The 24391-nt window shown below is 41.7% G+C and overlaps 1 protein-coding gene across 2 annotated transcripts in view; it reads left to right on the top strand.

Annotated features, from left to right (window-relative positions):
* LOC124137263 overlaps positions 1-24391 on the top strand; it is a 95755-nt gene that overhangs the window by 22736 nt on the left and 48628 nt on the right. For both annotated transcript variants that reach the window (XM_046503495.2, XM_046503496.2), the window contains exons 2-10: positions 1469-1655; positions 4515-4643; positions 14207-14373; positions 15549-15651; positions 16007-16165; positions 17374-17453; positions 19927-20076; positions 23544-23669; positions 24234-24389. In XM_046503495.2, coding sequence (XP_046359451.2) covers positions 1469-1655; positions 4515-4643; positions 14207-14373; positions 15549-15651; positions 16007-16165; positions 17374-17453; positions 19927-20076; positions 23544-23669; positions 24234-24389 — 1257 coding nt within the window. The remainder of the gene's footprint in view (positions 1-1468; positions 1656-4514; positions 4644-14206; positions 14374-15548; positions 15652-16006; positions 16166-17373; positions 17454-19926; positions 20077-23543; positions 23670-24233; positions 24390-24391) is intronic.

Here is a 24391-nt window from a genome sequence, read left to right as displayed (position 1 = left end):
GCAGGGAGATTATGTTGAAAAATAAAATTAAGAACACTTTCACTTTTGTTGGTTTTATTTGTTCGGCTCAGAACTTTTTGACCTGCCCTCGTGTCTGCATATCAGAACTTTTTGACCTGCCCTCGTGTCTGCATATCAGAACTTTTTGACCTGCCCTCGTGTCTGCATATCAGAACTTTTTGACCTGCCCTCGTGTCTGCATATCAGAACTTTTTGACCTGCCCTCGTGTCTGCATATCAGAACTTTTTGACCTGCCCTCGTGTCTGCATATCAGAACTTTTTGACCTGCCCTCGTGTCTGCATATCAGAACTTTTTGACCTGCCCTCGTGTCTGCATATCAGAACTTTTTGACCTGCCCTCGTGTCTGCATATCAGAACTTTTTTACCTGCCCTCGTGTCTGCATATCAGAACTTTTTGACCTGCCCTCGTGTCTGCATATCAGAACTTTTTGACCTGCCCTCGTGTCTGCTTATCAGAACTTTTTGACCTGCCCTCGTGTCTGCATATCAGAACTTTTTGACCTGCCCTCGTGTCTGCATATCAGAACTTTTTGACCTGCCCTCGTGTCTGCATATCAGAACTTTTTGACCTGCCCTCGTGTCTGCATATCAGAACTTTTTGACCTGCCCTCGTGTCTGCATATCAGAACTTTTTGACCTGCCCTCGTGTCTGCATATCAGAACTTTTTGACCTGCCCTCGTGTCTGCATATCAGAACTTTTTGACCTGCCCTCGTGTCTGCATAAAAGTTCCAAATGGATGCAAAAAAATTCAGAATGCATCCATTCGGACACAGAAAATGTGTATATACGTTTAGGAATTAATGCAGCTATTGATATCATTTTAAAAAATAATTTCTTTGAATAAGCATTAAAAAAAATTGATACACAGTTGAAAGGAAGAGAATTTATGGATGTCAACTTTTTTATCATGAGGAACACAATGTTTTGGAGTATATATTTATTCCTTCATCATTTCCCCTATCTTAAAGAGTAAGTATATACTCCAAAACATTGTGTTTCTTATAACAAAGAAGTTGACATCCATAAATTTTCTTCATTATGTGTATCACTTTTAAGTGTCAAACTTATACATGATATTACATTACAAACAAGGAATTAAGCTGTTATATTTGTATTAACAGGCCTCAAAGTGTGGATACTATTTTGGTCGCCATGGCGATTGAAATTTCAACTTGGTGACCAATATTATTTAAGCAGTCGCCACTTGGTTACTTGGAAAAATCAAGCTGGTGGCCTGATATTACAAACTCCCACATCAGGAAACCTCTATCCAAAACATTTCGGACACATGCAGTAGATCTCATTTGCATATTCATTGGATCATGATACAAGTTATCGGACTGGTTTATCGCATCGATAACACCATCCAAGACTGCTTTATAAACCAAGTACAGTGATACTTCACATGACTTTGCTCTATTTGGATCTCTCTCTCTGTTCCAGATGGATTATGGTTCCTTGACAGAAGACAATTATTGTGATTTCCTGGAGGACCACTTCAATGACATTATTCGCTTCATCTCTCCGCCGGTGTTCTTCGGACAGCTGCGCAGCGCTCGAGTCCTCAGTGAAAGTGACTGTGATGAAATCAACAACTTCTACTGTCACCCAACACGGAGAGCCCGTGCAAGTGAGTATGAAATATTGGTGCTATATCATGCTGTGTCACGTGATTACTGATATCATTTAGTAACTCATTACGACACTGATATCATTCTGTGTCACATGATCACTGTCTTTTATCTGTATCTTGTCTATGCTAGATAAAGTTCTGTATGTAGTCTATGCTAGATAAGGTTCTGTATCTTGTCTGTGCTAAGTAAGGTTTTGTATCTAGTCTATGCTAGATAAGGTTCTGTATGTAGTCTATGCTAGATAAGGTTCTGTATCTAGTCTGTGCTAAGTAAGGTTTTGTATCTTGTCTCTGCTAGATAAGGTTCTGTATCTAGTCTGTGCTAGATAAGGTTCTGTATCTAAGCCTATGCTAGAAAAGGTGCTGTATCTAGTCTGCTAGATAAGGTTCTGTATCTAGTCTGTGGTAGGTAAGGTTCTGTATCTAGTCAATGCTAGATAGAGTTCTGTATCTAGTCTGTGCTAGATAAGGTTCTGTATCTAATCTATGCTAGATAGAGTTCTGTATCTAGTCTGTGCTAGATAAGGTTCTGTATCTAGTCTATGCTAGATAGAGTTCTGTATCTAGTCTGTGCTAGATAAGGTTCTGTATCTAGTCTGTGCTAGATAAGGTTCTGTATCTAGTCTGTGCTAGGTAAGGATCTGTATCTAGGCTGTGCTAGATAAGGTTCTGTATCTAGTCTGTGCTAGGACAGGATCTGTATCTAGTCTGTGCAAGGTTTTATGGTAGGTAAGGTTCTGTATCTAGTCTGTGGTAGTTTAGGTTCTGTATCTAGTCTGTGGTAGTTTAAGTTCTGTATCTAGTCTATGCTAGATAAGGTTCTGTATCTAGTCTGTGCTAGGTAAGGTTCTGTATCTAGTCTGTCCTAGTGTAGGTTCTGTATCTAGTCTGTGCTAGGTTAGTTTCTGTATCTAGTCTGTGCTAGGACAGGATCTGTATCTAGTCTGTGCTAAGTAAGGTTTTGTATCTAGTCTATGGTAGGTAAGGTTCTGTATCTAGTCTGTGGTAGTTTAGGTTCTGTATCTAGTCTGTGGTAGTTTAAGTTCTGTATCTAGTCTATGCTAGATAAGGTTCTGTATCTAGTCTGTGCTAGATAAGGTTCTGTATCTAGTCTGCTAGTTTAGGTTCTGTATCTAGTCTGTGCTAGGTAAGGTTCTGTATCTAGTCTGTCCTAGTGTAGGTTCTGTATCTAGTCTGTGCTAGGTTAGTTTCTGTATCTAGTCTGTGCTAGATAAGGTTCTGTATTTAGTCTGTGCTAGTTTAGGTTCAGTATCTAGTCTGTGCTAGTTTAGGTTCAGTATCTAGTCTGTGCTAGGTAAGGTTCTGTATTTAGTCTGTGCTAGGTAAGGTTCTGTATCTAGTCTGTCCTAGTGTAGGTTCTGTATCTAGTCTGTGCTAGGTTAGTTTCTGTATCTAGTCTGTGCTAGATAAGGTTCTGTATTTAGTCTGTGCTAGTTTAGGTTCAGTATCTAGTCTGTGCTAGTTTAGGTTCAGTATCTAGTCTGTGCTAGGTAAGGTTCTGTATCTGTCTGTGCTAGGTTAGGTTCTGTATCTGTCTGTGCTAGATAAGGTTCTGTATTTAGTCTGTGCTAGTTTAGGTTCAGTATCTAGTCTGTGCTAGTTTAGGTTCAGTATCTAGTCTGTGCTAGGTAAGGTTCTGTATTTAGTCTGTGCTAGTTTAGGTTCAGTATCTAGTCTGTGCTAGTTTAGGTTCAGTATCTAGTCTGTGCTAGGTAAGGTTCTGTATCTGTCTGTGCTAGGTTAGTTTCTGTATCTAGTCTGTGCTAGATAAGGTTCTGTATTTAGTCTGTGCTAGTTTAGGTTCAGTATCTAGTCTGTGCTAGTTTAGGTTCAGTATCTAGTCTGTGCTAGGTAAGGTTCTGTATCTGTCTGTGCTAGGTAAGGTTCTGTATCTAGTCTGTCCTAGTGTAGGTTCTGTATCTAGTCTGTGCTAGTGTAGGTTCTGTATCTAGTCTGTGCTAGTTTAGGTTCTGTATCTGTCTGTGCTAGGTAAGGTTCTGTATCTGTCTGTGCTAGGTAAGTTTCGAGTATCTAGTCTGTGCTAGGTAAGGTTCTGTATTTAGTCTGTGCTAGTTTAGGTTCAGTATCTAGTCTGTGCTAGTTTAGGTTCAGTATCTAGTCTGTGCTAGGTAAGTTTCGAGTATCTAGTCTGTGCTAGGTAAGGTTCTGTATTTAGTCTGTGCTAGTTTAGGTTCAGTATCTAGTCTGTGCTAGTTTAGGTTCAGTATCTAGTCTGTGCTAGGTAAGGTTCTGTATTTAGTCTGTGCTAGTTTAGGTTCAGTATCTAGTCTGTGCTAGTTTAGGTTCAGTATCTAGTCTGTGCTAGGTAAGGTTCTGTATCTGTCTGTGCTAGGTAAGTTTCGTGTATCTAGTCTGTGCTAGGTAAGTTTCGTGTATCTAGTCTGTGCTAGGTAAGTTTCGTGTATCTAGTCTGTGCTAGGTAAGGTTCTGTATCTGTCTGTGCTAGATAAGGTTCTGTATTTAGTCTGTGCTAGATAAGGTTCTGTATCTAGTCTGTGCTAGATAAGGTTCTGTATCTAGTCTGTGCTAGATAAGTTTCGTGTATCTAGTCTGTGCTAGGTAAGGTTCTGTATCTAGTCTGTGCTAGATAAGGTTCTGTATTTAGTCTGTGCTAGATAAGGTTCTGTATCTAGTCTGTGCTAGATAAGTTTCGTGTATCTAGTCTGTGCTAGGTAAGGTTCTGTATCTGTCTGTGCTAGGTAAGTTTCGAGTATCTAGTCTGTGCTAGGTAAGGTTCTGTATCTAGTCTGTGCTAGGTAAGGTTCTCATCATGGTTGGTTACCCATCACTAGATGCATGTTTGTTTTGTTGCAGGAACATTCCTTAATGTGCTGCTGACAAAAGGACTGGATGCGTTCAAGATGTTTATGGAATGTTTAGAATACGAGTACCCTCATGTGTTCCAGAAGATCACAAACAGAGTTGCTAAAAAACCACCCTCAGGTGAGTCAGTTCTCTCTCACATGTCATCTGACTGTTAACAAGGCTGCTAGCTGAGGGCTGTGATCCCATCTATGGGATGGGTGGTGCAGTGGTGCAGTGAATGAGAGGGTTGAGTATGGGAGTAGGGACGGGTGGGTGAAGGGAGGGGGGGCTGTTGATACAGGCGTTGTGTGTGCAGTGAATGAGGGGGGGGTGAGTATGGGAGTATGGATGGGTAGGTGAAGGGAAGGCTGGCGGCTGATGATGCAGGTGTTGTGTGTGCAGTGTTGCAGTGAATGAGGGGGTTGAGTATGGGAGTATGGATGGGTAGGTGAAGGGAAGGCTGGCGGCTGATGATGCAGGTGTTGTACGGAGCAGTGAATGAGGGGGTTGAGTATGGGAGTATGGATGGGTAGGTGAAGGGAGGGGGGGGCTGTTGATGCAGGCGTTGTGTGTGCAGTGAATGAGGGGGTTGAGTATGGGAGTATGGATGGGTGGGTGAAGGGAAGGCTGGCGGCTGATGATGCAGGTGTTGTACAGAGCAGTGAATGAGGGGGGGTTGAGTATGGGAGTAGGGACGGGTGGGTGAAGGGAGGGCTGGGGGCTGATGATGCAGGTGTTGTACAGAGCAGTGAATGAGGGGGGGTTGAGTATGGGAGTAGGGACGGGTGGGTGAAGGGAGGGCTGGGGGCTGATGATGCAGGTGTTGTGTGGAGCAGTGAATGAGGGGGTTGAGTATGGGAGTAGGGACGGGTGGGTGAAGGGAGGGCTGGGGGCTGATGATGCAGGTGTTGTGTGGAGCAGTGAATGAGGGGGTTGAGTATGGGAGTAGGGACGGGTGGGTGAAGGGAGGGCTGGGGGCTGATGATGCAGGTGTTGTGTGGAGCAGTGAATGAGAGGGTTGAGTATGGGAGTAGGGACGGGTGGGTGAAGGGAGGGCTGGGGGCTGATGATGCAGGTGTTGTGTGGAGCAGTGAATGAGGGGGTTGAGTATGGGAGTAGGGACGGGTGGGTGAAGGGAGGGGGGTCTGTTGATGCAGGTGTTGTGTGTGCAGTGAATGAGGGGGTTGAGTATGGGAGTAGGGACATGTGGGTGAAGGGAGGGGGGTCTGTTGATGCAGGTGTTGTGCGTGCAGTGAATGAGGGGGGTTGAGTATGGAAGTAGGGACGGGTGGGTGAAGGGAGGGGGGGGCTGTTGATGCAGGCGTTGTGTGTGCAGTGAATGAGGGGGTTGAGTATGGGAGTAGGGACTGGTGGGTGAAGGGTGGGCTGGGGGCTGATGATGCAGGTGTTGTGTGGAGCAGTGAATGAGAGGGTTGAGTATGGGAGTAGGGACTGGTGGGTGAAGGGAAGGCTGATTGGCCAGGGTTGGTTAGGGCCAGAAGGGTCAACTGTTGATGGTTCAGTTACCATTTGTTGCCTTGTTGGTGATTGTCCAGCACATCAAGAATATGCATATTTGTGTAACTTTCAAGCTTTGGTGTCACTGGATGGGCATTGACCAGACAGTTTGGGAGGGTGTCTGAGTACATTCTCACGAACACTCTTCTGTTGCCCTTCTGTTGCCCTTCTGTTGCCCACTGTAGCTGCCATGTTGTATCAGCTGTTCTTGAGGAGGATCAGGAGGGAGGAAGTTGCCCTCAACTGTGGAGCATACTTGATAAGTGTCATTTGATAGTGGTGAAGGAAATAGCAGATGCTATTTACTCAAGTACTAAGGCAATAATTTGTTTTTTACAAAGAGGTTTTAGTATCTGCTGGAAAAGTGGAAAAAAATGTGAGATGCTCTTTTTTTTATGTCATTAACTCCACGGTTAGGTATTCACTAGACCAGGACTTGAGTACCCATGTCTCGGTACCAGGATTTGAGTACCCTTGTCTCTGTATACATGTCTCAGTACCAGCACTCGAGTATCCATGTCTCAGTGCCAGCACTCGAGTATCCATGTCTCAGTGCCAGCACTCGAGTACCCATGTCTCAGTGCCAGCACTCGAGTACCCATGTCTCAGTGCCAGCACTCGAGTACCCATGTCTCAATGCAAGCACTCGAGTACCCATTTCTCAGTGCCAGCAATAGTGTACCCATGTCTCAGTGCCAGCACTCGAGTACCCATGTCTCAATGCCAGCACTCGAGTACCCATGTCTCAGTACCAGCACTCGAGTATCCATGTCTCAGTGCCAGCACTCGAGTACCCATGTCTCAGTGCCAGCACTCGAGTATCCATGTCTCAGTGCCAGCACTCGAGTACCCATGTCTCAGTGCCAGCACTCAAGTACCCATGTCTCAGTGCCAGCACTCGAGTACCCATGTCTCAATGCCAGCACTCAAGTACCAATGTCTCAGTGCCAGCACTCGAGTACCCATATCCAGCACTCGAGTACCCATGCTCAAATGCACTTACTGTGCATCTGAAAATATATCAAGCAGAATGAAAAGATCTTTAGTTTCAGACTCTATATGACACTAATCAAATAATATAGGCATTTTAGGACAATACATAATCCCTCGTGTGGTTTGGAATTTCATCGTGCACTTCTACGCCTGTATCACATTGTTCCTGCTTGTAAAGTCTCAGTGGAATACACAGAGATGACATCAGTCAAGGTATGAGTTTCACACTCACTCATCCTTCAAGTTGTAAATAATTCATTCAGTCCTTGGAGGGATCATATCACCGTCTAAAACAGCTTCGTTTGTAGAACACTTGACCAATCAGAGATGTTTTCCTGGTTAGATATTGAGTTTCCTTGTGTCATGTAGACTGTTTATGACTTTGACACACAGAAGTCAAGCAGCGTTGGTTGCCCAGAGTAGTTGGATGGGTGACTGTGTTTCAGCTGCTTGACTCCTGGGAGTTTCTTGGGTCTTGGTCCACTGAACATGCTGAAGCACATGTGGTGTCTCTCTAGTCAAGTGACTTTGTTCGAAATGTGCCTCTGTTCACCCAGCAGTGAATGGGTGATCAATTGATCAGGGTAATATTATAGCACTTTGATCATGCTTTAGGGTGTAGGGGCGGTCGGGTAGCCTAGTGGTTAAAGCGTTCGCTCGTCACGCCGAAGACCCGGGTTCGATTCCCGACATGGGTACAATGTGTGAAGCCCATTTCTGGTGTCCCCCGCCATGATATTGCTTGAATATTGCTAAAAGCGGCGTAAAACCATACTCACTCACTTACTTTAGGGGGTAGATTGAGCACATTATAGATATGCACAACTTTTTCTGAAGATGCATTCTCAACAGACTGGGGAAGATAGATGCTTTTTTAATGGATATTGGGTCAAAGAAAAACACATTTCTAATTTTCCTGCTCTTTCAGAGTGCTGTATATATCTGACCATGCTAATTGGGATTGAATGTACAGTCAAACACCATTGTGTCGAAGTTGAAGGGACCTGCGTAAATACTTCGAGTTATCCGAGGTTCGACACAACCGAAAATGATGAATAAAGAAGGAATACGCAGGGACTAAGCTTTTACTTCAAGACTGCATAAGTTCGACACAATGGTGTTTACCTGTAACAAACATTCTACCTAAACTTTTCAACAGGGCAACTCTTAAACCTGGAAGGTTATGTGCTGAGTACAGTCTTCTGGAGGCGCCATTATGGTTATTTATGGCCCTTTAAATCAATGTCACTGCCTCACGGGCGTGTATTCATGTGTTCCTCCATCACCTGTGAATACATATTGTTGCTTAGCAAACATCCTTGATTATCAAGTGTATCATTGTCTTCCTTTAAAAAGCTGTCCAATCAAATTACACATGTCTTTCATAAATGAAAAAAAGGATCAATGTCAGCAATATCCCTCCACCTGTGTTCTCGTAATACTCATGAAATCAACTTTCAAGGTAAAAGTTCAGTTTAGACAGAATCCTGATTTGATTATATATATCCCAGGGTTAGTGTGTACAAGGTTGGAATCTACGCAGAACGCCTGTTAAGAATAGGCTCTTTAATTGTTGCTGTATGATCAGCGAGAAAAATGGTGATAAGAGGTAGTGATGGTCTCACTGCCCCCTGAAGCATGGTCAGAGCTCTACATTATTACTGTAGTTAATGGATCAGTGTGCACATGATTCACATTCTCAGCTCCCTGGGGAGTATACAACCCTATGAGGCACTAGACAGTTAAGGGTCACATAAAATCTCATCTCATCCCACCTCGTACCCATTCAGGGCTGGGTGGCATATTTTGAGCAAAGTCATTTGTCTAAGCAGAAATGTGCAACATGTGTTTCAGTGAGGCACTTCTATAATGAGGATTACACTCTTAGAAACTCTCAGGAGTCAACCTGCCAAATTTGGTTGCCCATCCAACTACTTTCTACTTAATTTTGCATGATTTGCCACCTTGTGCAATGTACACAGTATGGCTGGGACGGATAACTCGGGTACTCAGGTCAGGTGGGTCCAGAGTTGGACCCAGGTACCCACAGTAATTCCCGGACGCATGGTTAGTCACGTGATATTTTTTTTAATGACAAAAGCTCACTATAGCTCAGTGGTTACACTACAAGCCGCTAATGTTCGCATTTCTTTCTGACGATGCACAAATTCCTTTTGACTTGTATATGTTTGAGTAAAGATAAAGCTTCAGTCAACTGATCGTTTGATGTATGTGAACAGTTTTGCCAGGGCTGTGGTAAAACAATTCCCAATCAGACATTTTGTTCCAACATCTTGAGACCTACAGTGGGTACCTGGGTTAGGGTTGGATAATAGGGACTCGGGTAATAGGGGGTCGGGTATCCGGGTAGTAAATTTGGAATCATCCAGCCCTAGCACACAGGACCACGTGCCACAATGATTATTGGCCAGAGAACTCACAAGAATGCCCATGTTGGAATCTGACTGAGGCTTGATTTACTTGTTAAAATAGCGCTACACCTCATAGCAGCAATACATATTCACAGGTGATAGAGGAAACTGCCTTTAAATATGTAGAAATGACTCATCTGTACATTGTCCTAAAGGCGAGGTTTCTGGACTAAGGGGTTTTCTGACATGGTGTCACTGTACAGATGTCAAGTGTACCTCAGCTGGGTTGTGATAAGAGGCGATGTCCGGGATCGTGTTGTGAAACACAGGTAGGAAGCAAGGAAATGTAGCTCCCCGCCCTGTTTGCTGTGTACACAAGGTGTCGTTTAATCGCTCATGTGGAACCATCTCAATTTTTTTCTTTGCTTCTCGTCATGGGATCCTAGTTAATATTCCTGTGCTCTGTCTACAGTATTTACTAACATGAGGCACTGATTGCATCAGCTGTTCGCGTCCCCTATAACCAAGCACATTGGGTGTTTCTATATAGTTTAGATTTTGTTTGTTTGTTTCTTTAATGCCGCTCTCAGCAATATTCCAGCTATATGACGAGGGTCTGTAAATAATAAATCTGGACCAGATACTCCATTATATTAAGTAATCACATTCAACCATCTTCCCGAGGCAAGTGAGTTAACTGACTTTAAAAGTCCAGTTTCCACCCTTGCCGAACTAGGCTGGAATTCCTGGGCTCGATCGTAGCGCCTCGATTAAAAGCATGAAAAGATTTGGAAAATATCTGTTGACAACGAGTTAGCGGTGCACATGCTTTGCAAATCCTGCAGTCGACCGAACTATGCATGACACTTTATGAACCGGATTTCGATTTTGGTGCGAGATTTTGATTGGACTATGCATAGACTAGTTAGTCCAGCCAAAATGTAACTCCATAATACCAGCCTAGTTCGACAAGGGTGGAAACTGGACTTTTATAGTCAGTTAACTCACTTGCCTTGGGAAGATGCATTCAACTGTCACGAGCCAATTATTTTTCATTGGTGATAGATCAGAAAAAGTGAAATATACAACAAAATGCAAACAAAGTTCACATAATAATAATTCTTCTAAATAATATTTGATTAAATGTATTTAATGTGTTCTCAGACCACTGCAAACCTCTTATTAAGATAACAAATGTATGAACATGTTCATGTTACTGAAAAACTATAAAAAATCCTGCACTTTAGGCAGAAATATTTCCCCCTACTAGGTCAACTTTAATAAAGTCCAAACTTTTAAGAAAGAAAAAAATTCCCCGAAGTTTGCCTGCCCTTGGCACTTTTATTACTTTAAAATCCTTTATCAATTCTTCAAGTGGTTTTCATCAGCAATTTATCACCTGGTTTGAACATTTCAATAGGTTCTTATCATTACGGTAATGTTGTAATTAGAGGGCATGTAGAGAAGGAAAGTATAGGTGCTTGTCGTGACATTTATTGTAAGTTTGAGGAAAATTGCAACATGTGAATCTTGCTTCAGCTTCCCCCACTTCCTGTTGTATATAAATATGTTGTACAAGTATGCTGTTTGGATGTGTCAAGTCCTGCAAATATACGGGTGACAAGGCAGTGAATGTGTGCAACATGTGAATCTTGCTTCAGCTTCCCCCACTTCCTGTTGTATATATGTTGTACATGTACGCTGTTTGGATGTGTCAAGTCCTGCACATATACGGGTGACAAGGCAGTGAATGTGTGCAACATGTGAATCTTGCTTCAGCTTCCCCCATTTCCTGTTGTATATATGTTGTACATGTACGCTGTTTGGATGTGTCAAGTCCTGCACATATACGGGTGACAAGGCAGTGAATGTGTGCAACATGTGAATCTTGCTTCAGCTTCCCCCACTTCCTGTTGTATATATGTTGTACATGTACGCTGTGCGGATGTGTCAAGTCCTGCACATATACGGGTGACAAGGCAATGAATGTGTGCAACATGTGAATCTTGCTTCAGCTTCCCCCACTTCCTGTTGTATATATGTTGTACATGTACGCTGTTTGGATGTGTCAAGTCCTGCACATATACGGGTGACAAGGCAATGAATGTGTGCAACATGTGAATCTTGCTTCAGCTTCCCCCACTTCCTGTTGTATATATGTTGTACATGTACGCTGTTTGGATGTGTCAAGTCCTGCACATATACGGGTGACAAGGCAGTGAATGTGTGCAACATGTGAATCTTGCTTCAGCTTCCCCCACTTCCTGTTGTATATATGTTGTACAAGTATGCTGTTTGGATGTGTCAAGTCCTGCACATAAACGGGTGACAAGGCAGTGAATGTGTGCAACATGTGAATCTTGCTTCAGCTTCCCCCACTTCCTGTTGTATATATGTTGTACATGTACGCTGTGTGGATGTGTCAAGTCCTGCACATATACGGGTGACAAGGCAATGAATGTGTGCAACATGTGAATCTTGCTTCAGCTTCCCCCACTTCCTGTTGTATATATGTTGTACATGTACGCTGTGTGGATGTGTCAAGTCCTGCACATATACGGGTGACAAGGCAGTGAATGTGTGCAACATGTGAATCTTGCTTCAGCTTCCCCCACTTCCTGTTGTATATAAATATGTTGTACATGTACGCTGTTTGGATGTGTCAAGTCCTGCACATATACGGGTGACAAGGCAATGAATGTGTGCAACATGACAAGTGATATTGATTTTATTGATCTTTGCACGAGCAACACTCATTATGTACTATAGAAGGTCTTGAATTCAGTTTGGGTCAAAGAGTTGCTCATGTTTATTTATCAGAAAAACACTTCCTGAAAGACTCTAAAATCAGCCTTTGTGACCCATTTTAGCCTTACTGGTCACCAACCAGTTATCACCTGAAATATACCGTGTACAAAGTTGACTGTGCCAATAACATTGAATTTGTGAAACTGTGAGCACTGTCAGTTGAAAAAGTTTCAGTAGATTTCTGTAATATGCGGCGATAGGGAATCAAAACAGTAGAAATAGACGTTTCCCATAGACCAACTGTACCAGTTATCGCCATTGTCAAAACAGCACCTGCGTACTGCTTCAGTTATATAAATTACATTTTTTATTATCTCTGGTGTGACGCTCAGTTTTTGTGTTCATTAAAATTAATAAGAAATGCTTTTATCAATTTGTCGTCTGCAAGCTGACATCAACCAATATTCTCCAAACTCGATCTTAATATGCTTATCAATAACACGATGTACTATGGAGTTTGCTATATTTACAGGTTATGCATTTTGGGAAAAATAGCTCAATGAGGTTTTGGGCTTGTATTTTGGGGAAGAAATGGCAGACACATTGTAAGCATTGACAGAACTGAATGTACATCATTGTGTTGTTTGATTTTTGTTTATGGGTGAATTAGTCACATGCAACGTGTGTCTTTTCTAAAGTTGTATTTGAGCTAGGTGATTATATGGCGTTATTTTTAATATTTTCTCACAAGAGTCAGGTTTGTTCAACATTTTCAGATAAATATTTTTCACGCCTAATGAAAATGAACAAAAGTAAAACAAGATGCGATCAGGTGCAAGCTATAACAGGGAGTTAGCGATGATTGGTCCTCGGCAATAACTGGTCTCTGGCCAGTACGTATTAAATCAGTGTTATCATAAAACCTAAACACGCAAGTGTTGAAATGAACAAAATCTAAGTCTCATTCATATGGACACATCTGATAAATTTCATAATGATTTGTAAATCTTTTCCTCGTTTCATAAATTATGCTGATCTAGTGTACCAAAAAGGACCCTTATACCTTGTTGTTTTGCTTGTTGATGGTTGCCAATGAAAGACAGGTTGCAACCAATAAGTAACCAACGCAGTTCATATGAGGTGGGAGTTGTGTTGATCATAGCTTAAACTGGTTTCCGGATGATCAATTTAACAAATATGAACAAAATTAGTCTGTTGAGATGTTATATGATATAACAGGTCAAATTTGATACCCAGATAGTTAGGTCAATATGAAGACTGAAGGTCACAAGCAAGACTTAAACTTAGACTGGTTAACGAGGATGACAATGACCTGTTAGTGAGCACATCATAGTGAGTGAGTGAGTATGGTTTTACGCCGCTTTTAGCAATATTCAAGCAATATCACGACGGGGGACACCAGAAATGGGCTTCACACATTGTACCCATGTCGGGAATCGAACCCAGGTCTTCGGCGTGACGAGCGAACACTATAACCACTAGTCTACCCGACTGCCCCGAGCACATCATAGATAGAGTTTAGTTATGTTAACCACCCCTACACCCACCCCCCTCCAATACATGTAACATTTCTTTTCATCCTCCTCTTCCCTAAAAAAAATGACCAGACCCTAAATGGTGTTCATATTTATAATTTTTTTATTTGAAAAAATAGAAAATAGAACTTTGCCATTTTTTATTGGCCTTGCCCATCACCCTATATAGTTGTCATAAATTTTGGTGAACCCCATTTTACTGTGTCATTTTTTCATGCCTCCCCTCTCAACACACCCATCCATTCCCCCAAGTATCTCTGGTTATTGTTGGATATAAATATTTTCTGAATGGATATCCACATTCATCCTCAGTCAAGGTGTATTTGAGATCGAAACAAATGAAAAAATTAGTGATAACAGTATATTATTAATTTTATTACACTTGACATAATATTGATAGTACAAGTGTAGCTCATCATTGATGTTAACTACCAATATTGATATTATATTTTGTCATTGTCTATGGACAGTTGAGATGCATTGCTAATTTTGATCACTCTTTACATCCCTACAGGCTATGAGCGGCATAATGAGGGTCGTATCTCTCAGAACCTGGAGGAGTTTTCTCGGATGGGGTTCCGCATGGCAAACCTCAACAACCAGAAGAATGATCTGTTCAACCAGCTGGAGGAGCTACAGAGCATGCTGGAGTATGCCGAGAAGGAGAACAAAGACTTGGAGGTGCCAACTTATCTTAAATGTCTTTTAATATATGCCAGAATTAACTTTTGTTAACCTTTCACCTTTGCTTTATCCAGCAGTGTCAGCTTCATTGACCTTGGGTACCTTCTCCTTTGCTTCGTCAACCCGTGTCAGCTTCTTTGAGCTTGGGTACCTTCTCCTTTGCTTCTTCAACCGTGTCTGCTTCATGGACCTTGGGTACCTTCTCCTTTGCTTCGTCAACCCGTGTCAGCTTCATTGTCCTGATGGAACATTTTTCCTTTGCTTCTTCAACCAGTGTTAGCTTCATTGACCTGGGAAAACTTTCTCTTTTGCTTCTTCAACCCGTGTCTGCTTCATGGACCTTGGGTACCTTCTCCTTTGCCTCCTCAGCCGGTATTAGCTTCTTTGACCAACGGCATCTTCACCTTTGCTTCTTCAACCCGTGTCAGCTTCATTGACCTTGGATACCTTCTCTTTTGCTTCTTCAACCCGTGTCTGCTTCATGGACCTTGGGTACCTTCTCCTTTGCTTCTTCAACCCATGTCAGCTTCATTGACCTTGGGTACCTTCTCCTTTGCTTCTTCAACCAGTGTTAGCTTCCTTGACCTTGGGTACCTTCTTTGCTTCTTCAACCTGTGTCAGCTTCATTGACCTTGGATACCTTCTCCTTTGCTTCTTCAACCAGTGTTTGCTTCATTGACCTTGGGTACCTTCTCCTTTGCTTCTTCAACCCATGTCAGCTTCATTGACCTTGGGTACCTTCTCCTTTGCTTCTTCAACCCATGTCAGCTTCATTGACCTTGGGTACCTTCTCCTTTGCTTCTTCAACCAGTGTTAGCTTCCTTGACCTTGGGTACCTTCTTTGCTTCTTCAACCTGTGTCAGCTTCATTGACCTTGGATACCTTCTCCTTTGCTTCTTCAACCAGTGTTTGCTTCATTGACCTTGGATACCTTCTCCTTTGCTTCTTCAACCAGTGTTTGCTTCTTTGACCTTGGATACCTTCTCCTTTGCTTCTTCAACCAACCTTCCCCTTATATATGTTTCAGCATTTTATACCTACAATGTATTTCCAGATATGTTATGTTTCATATTCCCTTATCTGTTTCAGCGTGAGGTACCTACACTGTATTCCCTGATGAGTTATATTCAGCATGAAATAACTGCACTGTATTCTCTGGTGTTGTGTTTCAGCGTGAGATCACCTCATTGAGACCCTATGCAATGGACAACCAGCAACTGCTGGAGAAACAGATGGAAGCTGACAAGGAGATCCGCAACCTCAAGGATGAAAACAGTAAGTAGTGTGCTGAAATAAGCTGAAATGTAGACAGTTAGGCATGGTTATTGCCCATAACAGGAACTGAAAACCATGTGAAAAACAATTAAAACAGATGACACAATCATATGTTTCTTTGCTTAAGCTGCTGCACTTGAAGACAAGTAGGTGTGTGCTGGCGAATAGGTGCCTCACTCTGGCAGTGTGGGCTGTAATCCTGGACGGGACTCAACCAAAAAAAAGTACTAGAATCTAAGCATTACTTAGAAACTGTTATCCTGATTTAGCTTTTGTTACATGTGACCTCTTTCTCGATGGCATTGTGTGTTCATGGCTAGTTTCCTGTTTCTGAGGGTCTGAAGTTGTATTACAGGAGAATTCATGAGAAAGAACATTCAGTACCGAGACGATGTGGAGCGCCAGATGAGCCGCATCGATGAGCTGCTGATAGACAGGGAGGACCTGGAGAATAAACTGAAGGAGAGAAACAATGAGCTGGAGAGGATGAACCAATCACAGGATGTGCTGATAGGTGGGTATACTTGGTGGGGAGAGAATGAACTACTCTCAGCTGTGCTGAGAGGTGAGTATATCTGGACAGAGAGAATGAACCAATCACAGGGTGTGTTAATAGATGAGTATACTTGGTGGGGAGAGAAAGAACCAATCACAGGCTGTGCTGAGAGGCGAGTATATTTGGACAGAGAGAATGAACCAATCACAGGGTGTGTTAATAGATGAGTATACTTGGTGGGGAGAGAAAGAACCAATCACAGGCTGTGCTGAGAGTCGAGTATATTTGGACAGAGAGAATGAACCAATCACAGGGTGTGTTAATAGATGAGTATACTTGGTGGGGAGAGAAAGTACCAATCACAGGCTGTGCTGAGAGTCGAGTATATTTGGACAGAGAGAATGAACCAATCACAGGGTGTGTTAATAGATGAGTGTACTTGGTGGGGAGAGAAAGAACCAATCACAGACTGTGCTGAGAGGCGAGTATATTTGGTACAGAGAGAATGGACCAATAACTGGATGTGTTGATAGGTAGGTATCCTTGGTACAGAGAGAATGAACCAATCACTGGCTGTGCTGCTATGTGTGTATACTTGGTACAGAGAGAATGAACCAATCACTGGCTGTGCTGAGAGGCAAGTATACTTGGTACAGAGAGAATGAACAAATCACTGGCTCTGCTGCTATGTGAGTATACTTGGTACAGAGAGAATGAACCAATCACTGGCTGTGCTTCTATGTGAGTATACTTGGTACAGAGGGAATGAACCAATCACTGGCTGTGCTGAGAGGCAAGTATACTTGGTACAGAGAGAATGAACCAATCACTGGCTGTGCTGAGAGGCAAGTATACTTGGTACAGAGAGAATGAACCAATCACTGGCTGTGCTGCTATGTGAGTATACTTGGTACAGAGAGAATGTTGGTACAAAAGATAAAACCAATCACAACATTTGCTAATAAGTGACTATAGTTGGTGTGGAGAAATGAACCAATCACAGGATGTGCTGATAGGTGGGTATATTTGGTACAGAGAGATACAACAGTCTTCAAGTCACTCACTCACTCACTCACTCACACTGTCCCAGTAACAAGTACCCAGCGGAGTGCTGCATGCAGAGCCTTTATTGGGAAGACCAGACTGAATAGAACGTCTTCAACTTTACTCAACAGTGTCCACCCAAAGTCGTTTTCTAACCTTTGTTTCTTTTACATTTGTTACAGAGAAGTTTGAAGAAGAGCGAAAGAAATCTCAGCGACTCATCAACATAGCAACTCGTAGAGAAAGACATACAGATGACAATGTAGGCTTTTCTCCTTGTCACAGACAATACGGATAATTGTCATTTCTGTTACACCATCAGTTTGTGGTTTACTTAAGCAGGGGACTCGTGAAGATCTGGGTAAAGTAGGTCTTCAGCAACCCATGCTTGCCCTAAAAGGCGACTATGCTTGTTGTATGAGGCAACCAACGGGATCGGGTGGTCAGGCTCGCTCTCTTGGTTGATGCATGTCATCGATCCCAATTGTGTGGATCGATGCTCATGACATCAATCACTGGATTGTCTGGTCCCGACTCGATTATTTACAGACCGCAGTCATATAGCTGGAATATTGCTGAGTGCGGGCGTTAGACAACAAACAAACAAACAAACACATACTTAAGCAGGGAGAGTTTACATGTGAAAAAATGTTAGTGGGATTAAGAATAAGGTACAAACAATTATGTAATGTGATGAAGGTCAAAAGTTTGTCTGTGTTTGCTGCAGTGTAGTTCATGACTTATATCAAGAGCATGTGAGAACGTAGCCTCCCAAATAAACTCCACACAGCACATACAGAAAAAGTCCATATCAGTCATGATATAAGGTGTAGCAGGATCACAAGGGGTATATGTGGTTTTATGCACCCCGCATTACGTTTTTTACCCCGAGCCAAAATAAAACCTAACGAGGGATGCATAAAAACCACATATACTCTTAGTGATACTTTTTATCTTGCCGACATGTTTCAACCTGCCATTGTAAAAAAAATTAACACAAATTAAAATTTGATAGAAAACAGCTGTTCGATTGAACTGTGGTTAACACGTGCTTTGTCACGTGACTTTCATTGACTCATAAAAAGCAAGCAGCTTCTTTTTTATCCATAGTGGGGAGCAAGAGATTTATTGTCCCACTCAAAATTCCATGTGCAGCCTGGTTTCTTTGTTTTGGGAAAAAAAGGATTTATTCCCCTCTCAGAAATTTGTTTCTCGCCCAGTAGTATTTTGTCAAGATCATGTGAAACAATCAGATCTCAGCATTCTGACATAGAGGTTAGGTAAAACATTGTGAACAGGTGTTTTGACTAATTGAGGCAGAGTTGGGCTAGTTCTCAAGTTATTGGTATCTCATTCTTCTTTGTAGCTAGGGAAATATAACCTACATACAGACCGCCTCCGTGGTCTAATGGTAGAGCGTCCGCCTAGAGAGCGGAAGGTCCGGGGTTCGATCCCCAGCCATGTCATACAAAAAGACGTTAAAAGATGGTACTTGTTGTTACCCTGTCTGGCGCTCGGGATTAAGGGGCTAAAACAAGGACTGGTCGGCTCGGAGTCAGTATACTGTGTCTGAGTGGGGTACTCATGTTAAACTGCGGCATGATATCTCAGTGTGCTTGCACTATAAATCGGCATCAGTCCGGACTAGTACAAGCAGCCACACACACATACATGTGCATGCACATCGCTATATGTGTGCAATAATCTTGGACGCGACGTTAAACCCTATTTTCACCTCACCTTCACCTAACCTACATACAGATGAGTGAGTGAATGAGTATGGTTTTACAGCACTTTTATCAATATTCCAGCAATACCCCAAAAATGGGCTTCACACAAGTACCCATGTGGGGAATCAAACCCAGGCCTTCGTTGTGAAGAGCAAACGCTTTAACCACTAGGCTACCCCACCACCCCCTCCTACATACTAAGGGAAATATATCCTATATATTTAGCGAAATAAGCCATTCCTAAGTTTCAGGTGCAGGAATTATGAAATATTGCGAAGTGGGAAAACAAAATCACTAGCACTATTCAATAATTATCAACTTGAAAATAGCAGATCAACACTTGTTACTTGTGTGTTCGTAATGAATAACCCCTGATGCACACAACTGAAATGTTTGTTTGTTTATTGTTTAACGCCGCACTCAGCAATATTTCAGCTATATGACAACTGTCTGTAAATAATCAAGTCTGGACCAGACAATTCTCAGTCACTGACATCATGAGCATCGATCCATGCAATTGTGATATGATGACATGCATCAACCAAGTCAGCGAGCCTGACCACTCGACCACGTCAGTCGACTTTTACGACAAGCATAGTTCCCTTTTACGGCAAGCATGGGTTGCTGAAGACCTATTCTACCCCGGATCTTCACGGGTCCTATGCAATTGGGACAAGATGACATGCATCAATCAAGTCAGCGAGCCTGACCACCCGATCCCGTTAGTCAACTTTTAAGCACAAGCCTGGGTTGCTGAAGACCTATCCTACACCGAATCTTCACGGGTCACCAATAATTAGTGTAATCCAGGAAACAGCTGAAATGAAACTTATAGGATTGTTCACTGAAAAGATTACAATATGGAGATAGCAGTAGAGGGTAGGATTGTTGGATTTTATTCTCTCTAGTTTATTCAAGACATTAAACTTCCAGGTACTGTTTTATTACTGGCTGTTACAGAAACTATGATGTTGTCGTTGTGAAAATCTGTTTTGTTGTAAACAGTCGGATCGGCCACGTGCTCAGAATTTTAAGACGAAGATAGAGATCCTTCAGTGCGACCTTGAGGCAGAGAGAGACAAGGTGAAAGAGATGATCGAAACCTTGGATATGACACAGGCCGACTTGACCAGTGAGAGGCAGGCATCCGAAGCAGTCAGTACTTACTTCAGCTTTTGTTATATGGTGCAAAATCGGATTTGACATATAGTATAATATGGTATTTATTTAGCATGAGAATTTGGAAAAAGAAATAAAAATCATTTAGATATGTTTGATGAAATGGAAAACACACAATCTTCATTAACATGCAATGAAACTGATACTTGAGGTGGAGTACCCCTTTTGTTCAAGGCCAGGATGCCATTATACAAAACACCTTAGCGCTACAACTGTCGTAAGTCTATGTTAAGGTATGGGAGTTACGATCATCTTTGCGCTAAGATAGCTTTGTACAACGGCACCCTGATGTCTTTCGATTTAAAAATTACAAGAAATGTCAATTCTGATCTTGCACCCCGAAATCGTTCCCTATTGGAATCATTAAATGCCATTATTTCATGCATTTACATGCAATTTGGTTTGTAGTGGGTACATCTGTAGTAGGTCTGAACAGTCCCCAAAGTTTTATCTGTTTTTAGCTCACCTGACTGACAGTTAGGTGAGCTTATGTTGTGGGTCATTGTCTGCTGTTGTCTGATTTTCATTTTGACCTCTCCTCTGAAACTTTGTAGAGATTTATTCATAAGAACGGACACATGGCTAAAGTGCAGTTTGACATGACAATATGGGTGGTCACATGAGAGCTCGTAATTGAAAAAGATGTTTTATTGTACATTTCTAGTATTGAGCAAGTTGACCATGGAATGAGTGTTGGTAAAGCGTACTGAGGTAATGCCCTATTCTAATACTTGAGTACTAAGGGCATGTATATCATGATACTTGTAGGCCTATGGAGCTGAAACTATGAAAGATCCCTGCTATAGTGTCTCAAAGTATTCACAGAATTCTGATCCAATTTTAAACATGCATGACGTGGTGACCATATTAAACAAGACACTTTTGACCATTTCTCCGCCATTTCTCCACCATTTCTTTGTGTATATTGAAATTTTAATTGCAGCAAGTATATGGTATGTGAGTAACATATTCTGAGTTTCTGAGATGGAAGATACAGATCATCTGTCCACCAGTAGTAAACAGATAAAGTAGAACTGCAACAGCTATGAATTTCCAGGACATCCCTTCAGTTATTGTATGTGTATGTGTATGTGTATGTGTATGTGTATGTGTATGTGTATGTGTATGTGTATGTAACAGCGGTACTCTGGTCCTCTCAAAGATAAGAGAGTACTTGTTGGGTTCAAGGGATTTATTTTCAATGGGCGTAGAGAACTACACGGTAGTCCGGATTTGCCCTAAAACATACATAATTTGATATAAATATCATGGGTATCATTATAAAGGCACTATATAACAACAATACTAATTATACATTTAAATCTATAATTCCTTACTTTTGGCATATATATATATTAACAAATCCTTCCAGATAAAACAAATTACACTCTCTCTATATATATATAGTTAATCATACATAATTAATAAAACATAAATAGCATACCTCGTCTCAGGGACGCAGGCTGGAAACTCTCTTATATAGAGATGTGCAGTGAAATAGCCCTGCACAAATAAGTATACTACATATAAGTATACTACATATAAATATATCACATAGCCACAGTTACACTTGCATGTATGGAATACAAGCATTATAAATTCTACAAAATACTATACATATATACATAATACATATACATATATCACTTCTAACCAGTTTAAGTCTATTTAATTAAATGTACATTTGGCTATTATCTCAGTAAAATACACAGTTAAGTTGAATTAAGAATACATTAAAATGTCATAATACAATGCTAGCCAAAATACTATATCCAACAACAATGATTAAAATACATAACCTAAGCTTCCAGATAAATAAAGTAATAATTAAATGAACTTACCCTATATGATTCAGTGCAGAGAACGTGTTGAGAACGTGTTAAGAAAGTATGTCCTGACTGCTCAGTAGAAGTGTGATCAGTGTCCCCACATAATTGCAGAGAACATGCAACAAAGCTAGATCACAAAGAGCACCTAATCACAGGCCAAGCCTGTGACCGACGCATTGACAATAGCCAAGAAAGAAATGGCTGAACTACCCAAGCTATATACAGAACTAGCTTACCTGTGAATTAGTAGTTTTTGTGCAAGTGTTGAAGTTAACACAAGTATTTAGTAAAATAAATGTTAAATATTTAGGTTAGCTTATTAATTTAATTCATGTTTGGTTACTATGATCATACTTTAAAATCTAACAATATTCTATTTACAAGCATACTGCTACATGTATGTGAAAGACTTTGTCTGAAGGCTGGTTGGTTATCTGCGCCGCTCCTGAAACTGTGAGTGAGGTTTGAACTTTGCATGGCGACTTGGAGCAAACATGATGGCCTAGTCTGCCAGCACTCAAGATTTCTGATAAAATCATTCATCCCATATGTACTTGATAGCAGAAACATTCAATTTGCTTAAGAAATATACCACAAGGGGGAGTTGTTTATTGTACAATAAAACACTGCAGGGAGAATAAACCATGAGGGGCTGCATTCAATTTGCTTAAGAAATAAACGACTCTGAAGGGAGAATAAATTTGCGCCCCTCATGGTTTATTCTCCCTGCAGTGTTTTATTGTAAGATGAACAACGACCACGAGTCGTTTATTTCTTATATGAGATATCAACATTATGTACAGCCTCTTTAAGGATGTTAATAAAAAGAAGACACTTTAAAAATATTTTCCTGTATATAATAATGATGACTCCCTGAATAGAATGACTGCCACAATGATGGACAAGTCCATTTTATGAACAGGGTTTGGTCTTTCCTGTGTATACTCACAATTTTCATGTCGATTATCTGTTACTTTTTTCCCAATGCCGATTGTCATATCTCTCTAACTTTTGGAAACGATCGTTCGGCAATTGTGTTTATCTATGTTGCCCAATGGGGAACAACTCACTCGACACTTCCCTCTCAAACATAACGTTGTCCAATTTATGACGTCAAGTCAAGTTCCAAGCGCATGTTCGAATCTCCAGAAATGACGAACAATGATAGGACAATGTTTTATCGTGAAATAAACCACGCTTCGTGTTTAATTGTTCTTTGTGATTTATCGCATAGCTGTCTTATATTGGAACTTATGCATAGTCTTTTCTTTGTGAGCCTGTGATGAATTAACTTTGCACTGATGATCTGATTGATGTTTTCAATTAAAGCGTATATTGTCTTGTGACAGCTCCTCCCAGATAAACTGGAACACCTTTTGTATGTTGTCCCATCTGTTGTTACATCTGCTGTTGTTACATCTGCTGTTGTTACATCTGCTGTTGTTCCAGCTGCTGTTGTTACATCTGCTGTTGTTACATCTGCTGTTGTTCCAGCTGCTGTTGTTCCAGCTGCTGTTGTTACATCTGCTGTTGTTCCAGCTGCTGTTGTTACATCTGCTGTTGTTACATCTGCTGTTGTTACATCTGCTGTTGTTACATCTGCTGTTGTTCCAGCTGCGTTGTGAGAAGCTGAAGCTGCAGCGAGAGTGTGACCAGACCCAGCTGTTCCTGAAACATGCAGAGAGGAAGAACGACCAGTACTTCAAGACAATCCAGGAGCTGGAGAAGGAAAAGAGGAAGGTAGGTTGATCCAATGTTTGTTGACTTACTTAAGTGTGGATCGAGTAGCTGGGGCAGAATAGATCCGATGTTTGTTGACTTACTTAAGTGTGGATCTGGTGGCTGGGGCAGAATAGGTCCGATGTTTGTTGATTTACTTAAGTGTGAATTGAGTAGCTAGGGCAGAATAGATCCGATGTTTGTTGACTTACTGAAGTGTGGATCAGATGGCTGGGGCGGAATAGACCCGATGTTTGTTGACTTATTGAAGTGTGGATCTTGAGGCTGGGGCAGAATAGACCTGATGTTTATTGACTTACTAAAGTGTGGATCGGGTAGCTGGGACAGAATAGACCTGATGTTTGTTGACCTACTAAAGTGTGGATCGGGTGGCTGGGGCGGAAAAGAAGCCTGATGTTTGTTGACCATCTAGCCAAGCAGGACAGTGCATGTCTATACTGCCATCTAGCCAAGCAGGACAGTGCATGACTATACTGCCATCTAGCCAAGCAGGACAGCAATGTGCCCGTGACCATGGGGCGACACTGACGCCCCATCTCACGTCATACAGTTATCTATTTACAGGCGGAGGAGGAGAAGATATTGGCCCAACAGAAGTGCTGGGACATTTCGGACCAGAAGCAGAGACTGTTCGTGGCCAAACACAACCTAGAACAGAAATACGACAGGTTACGGCAAAACTATGAACGAGTACGAAATGATTGTCGGTTGAAAGTAGAGGT

The sequence above is a fragment of the Haliotis rufescens genome, unplaced genomic scaffold (assembly GCF_023055435.1).
Source record: "Haliotis rufescens isolate VD_foot unplaced genomic scaffold, xgHalRufe1.0.p SCAF_11, whole genome shotgun sequence".
In the NCBI taxonomy this organism is placed as follows: domain Eukaryota; kingdom Metazoa; phylum Mollusca; class Gastropoda; order Lepetellida; family Haliotidae; genus Haliotis; species Haliotis rufescens.
Note: the sequence above shows the minus strand (reverse complement) of the source record. Positions and strands in the feature narration are given on the sequence as shown.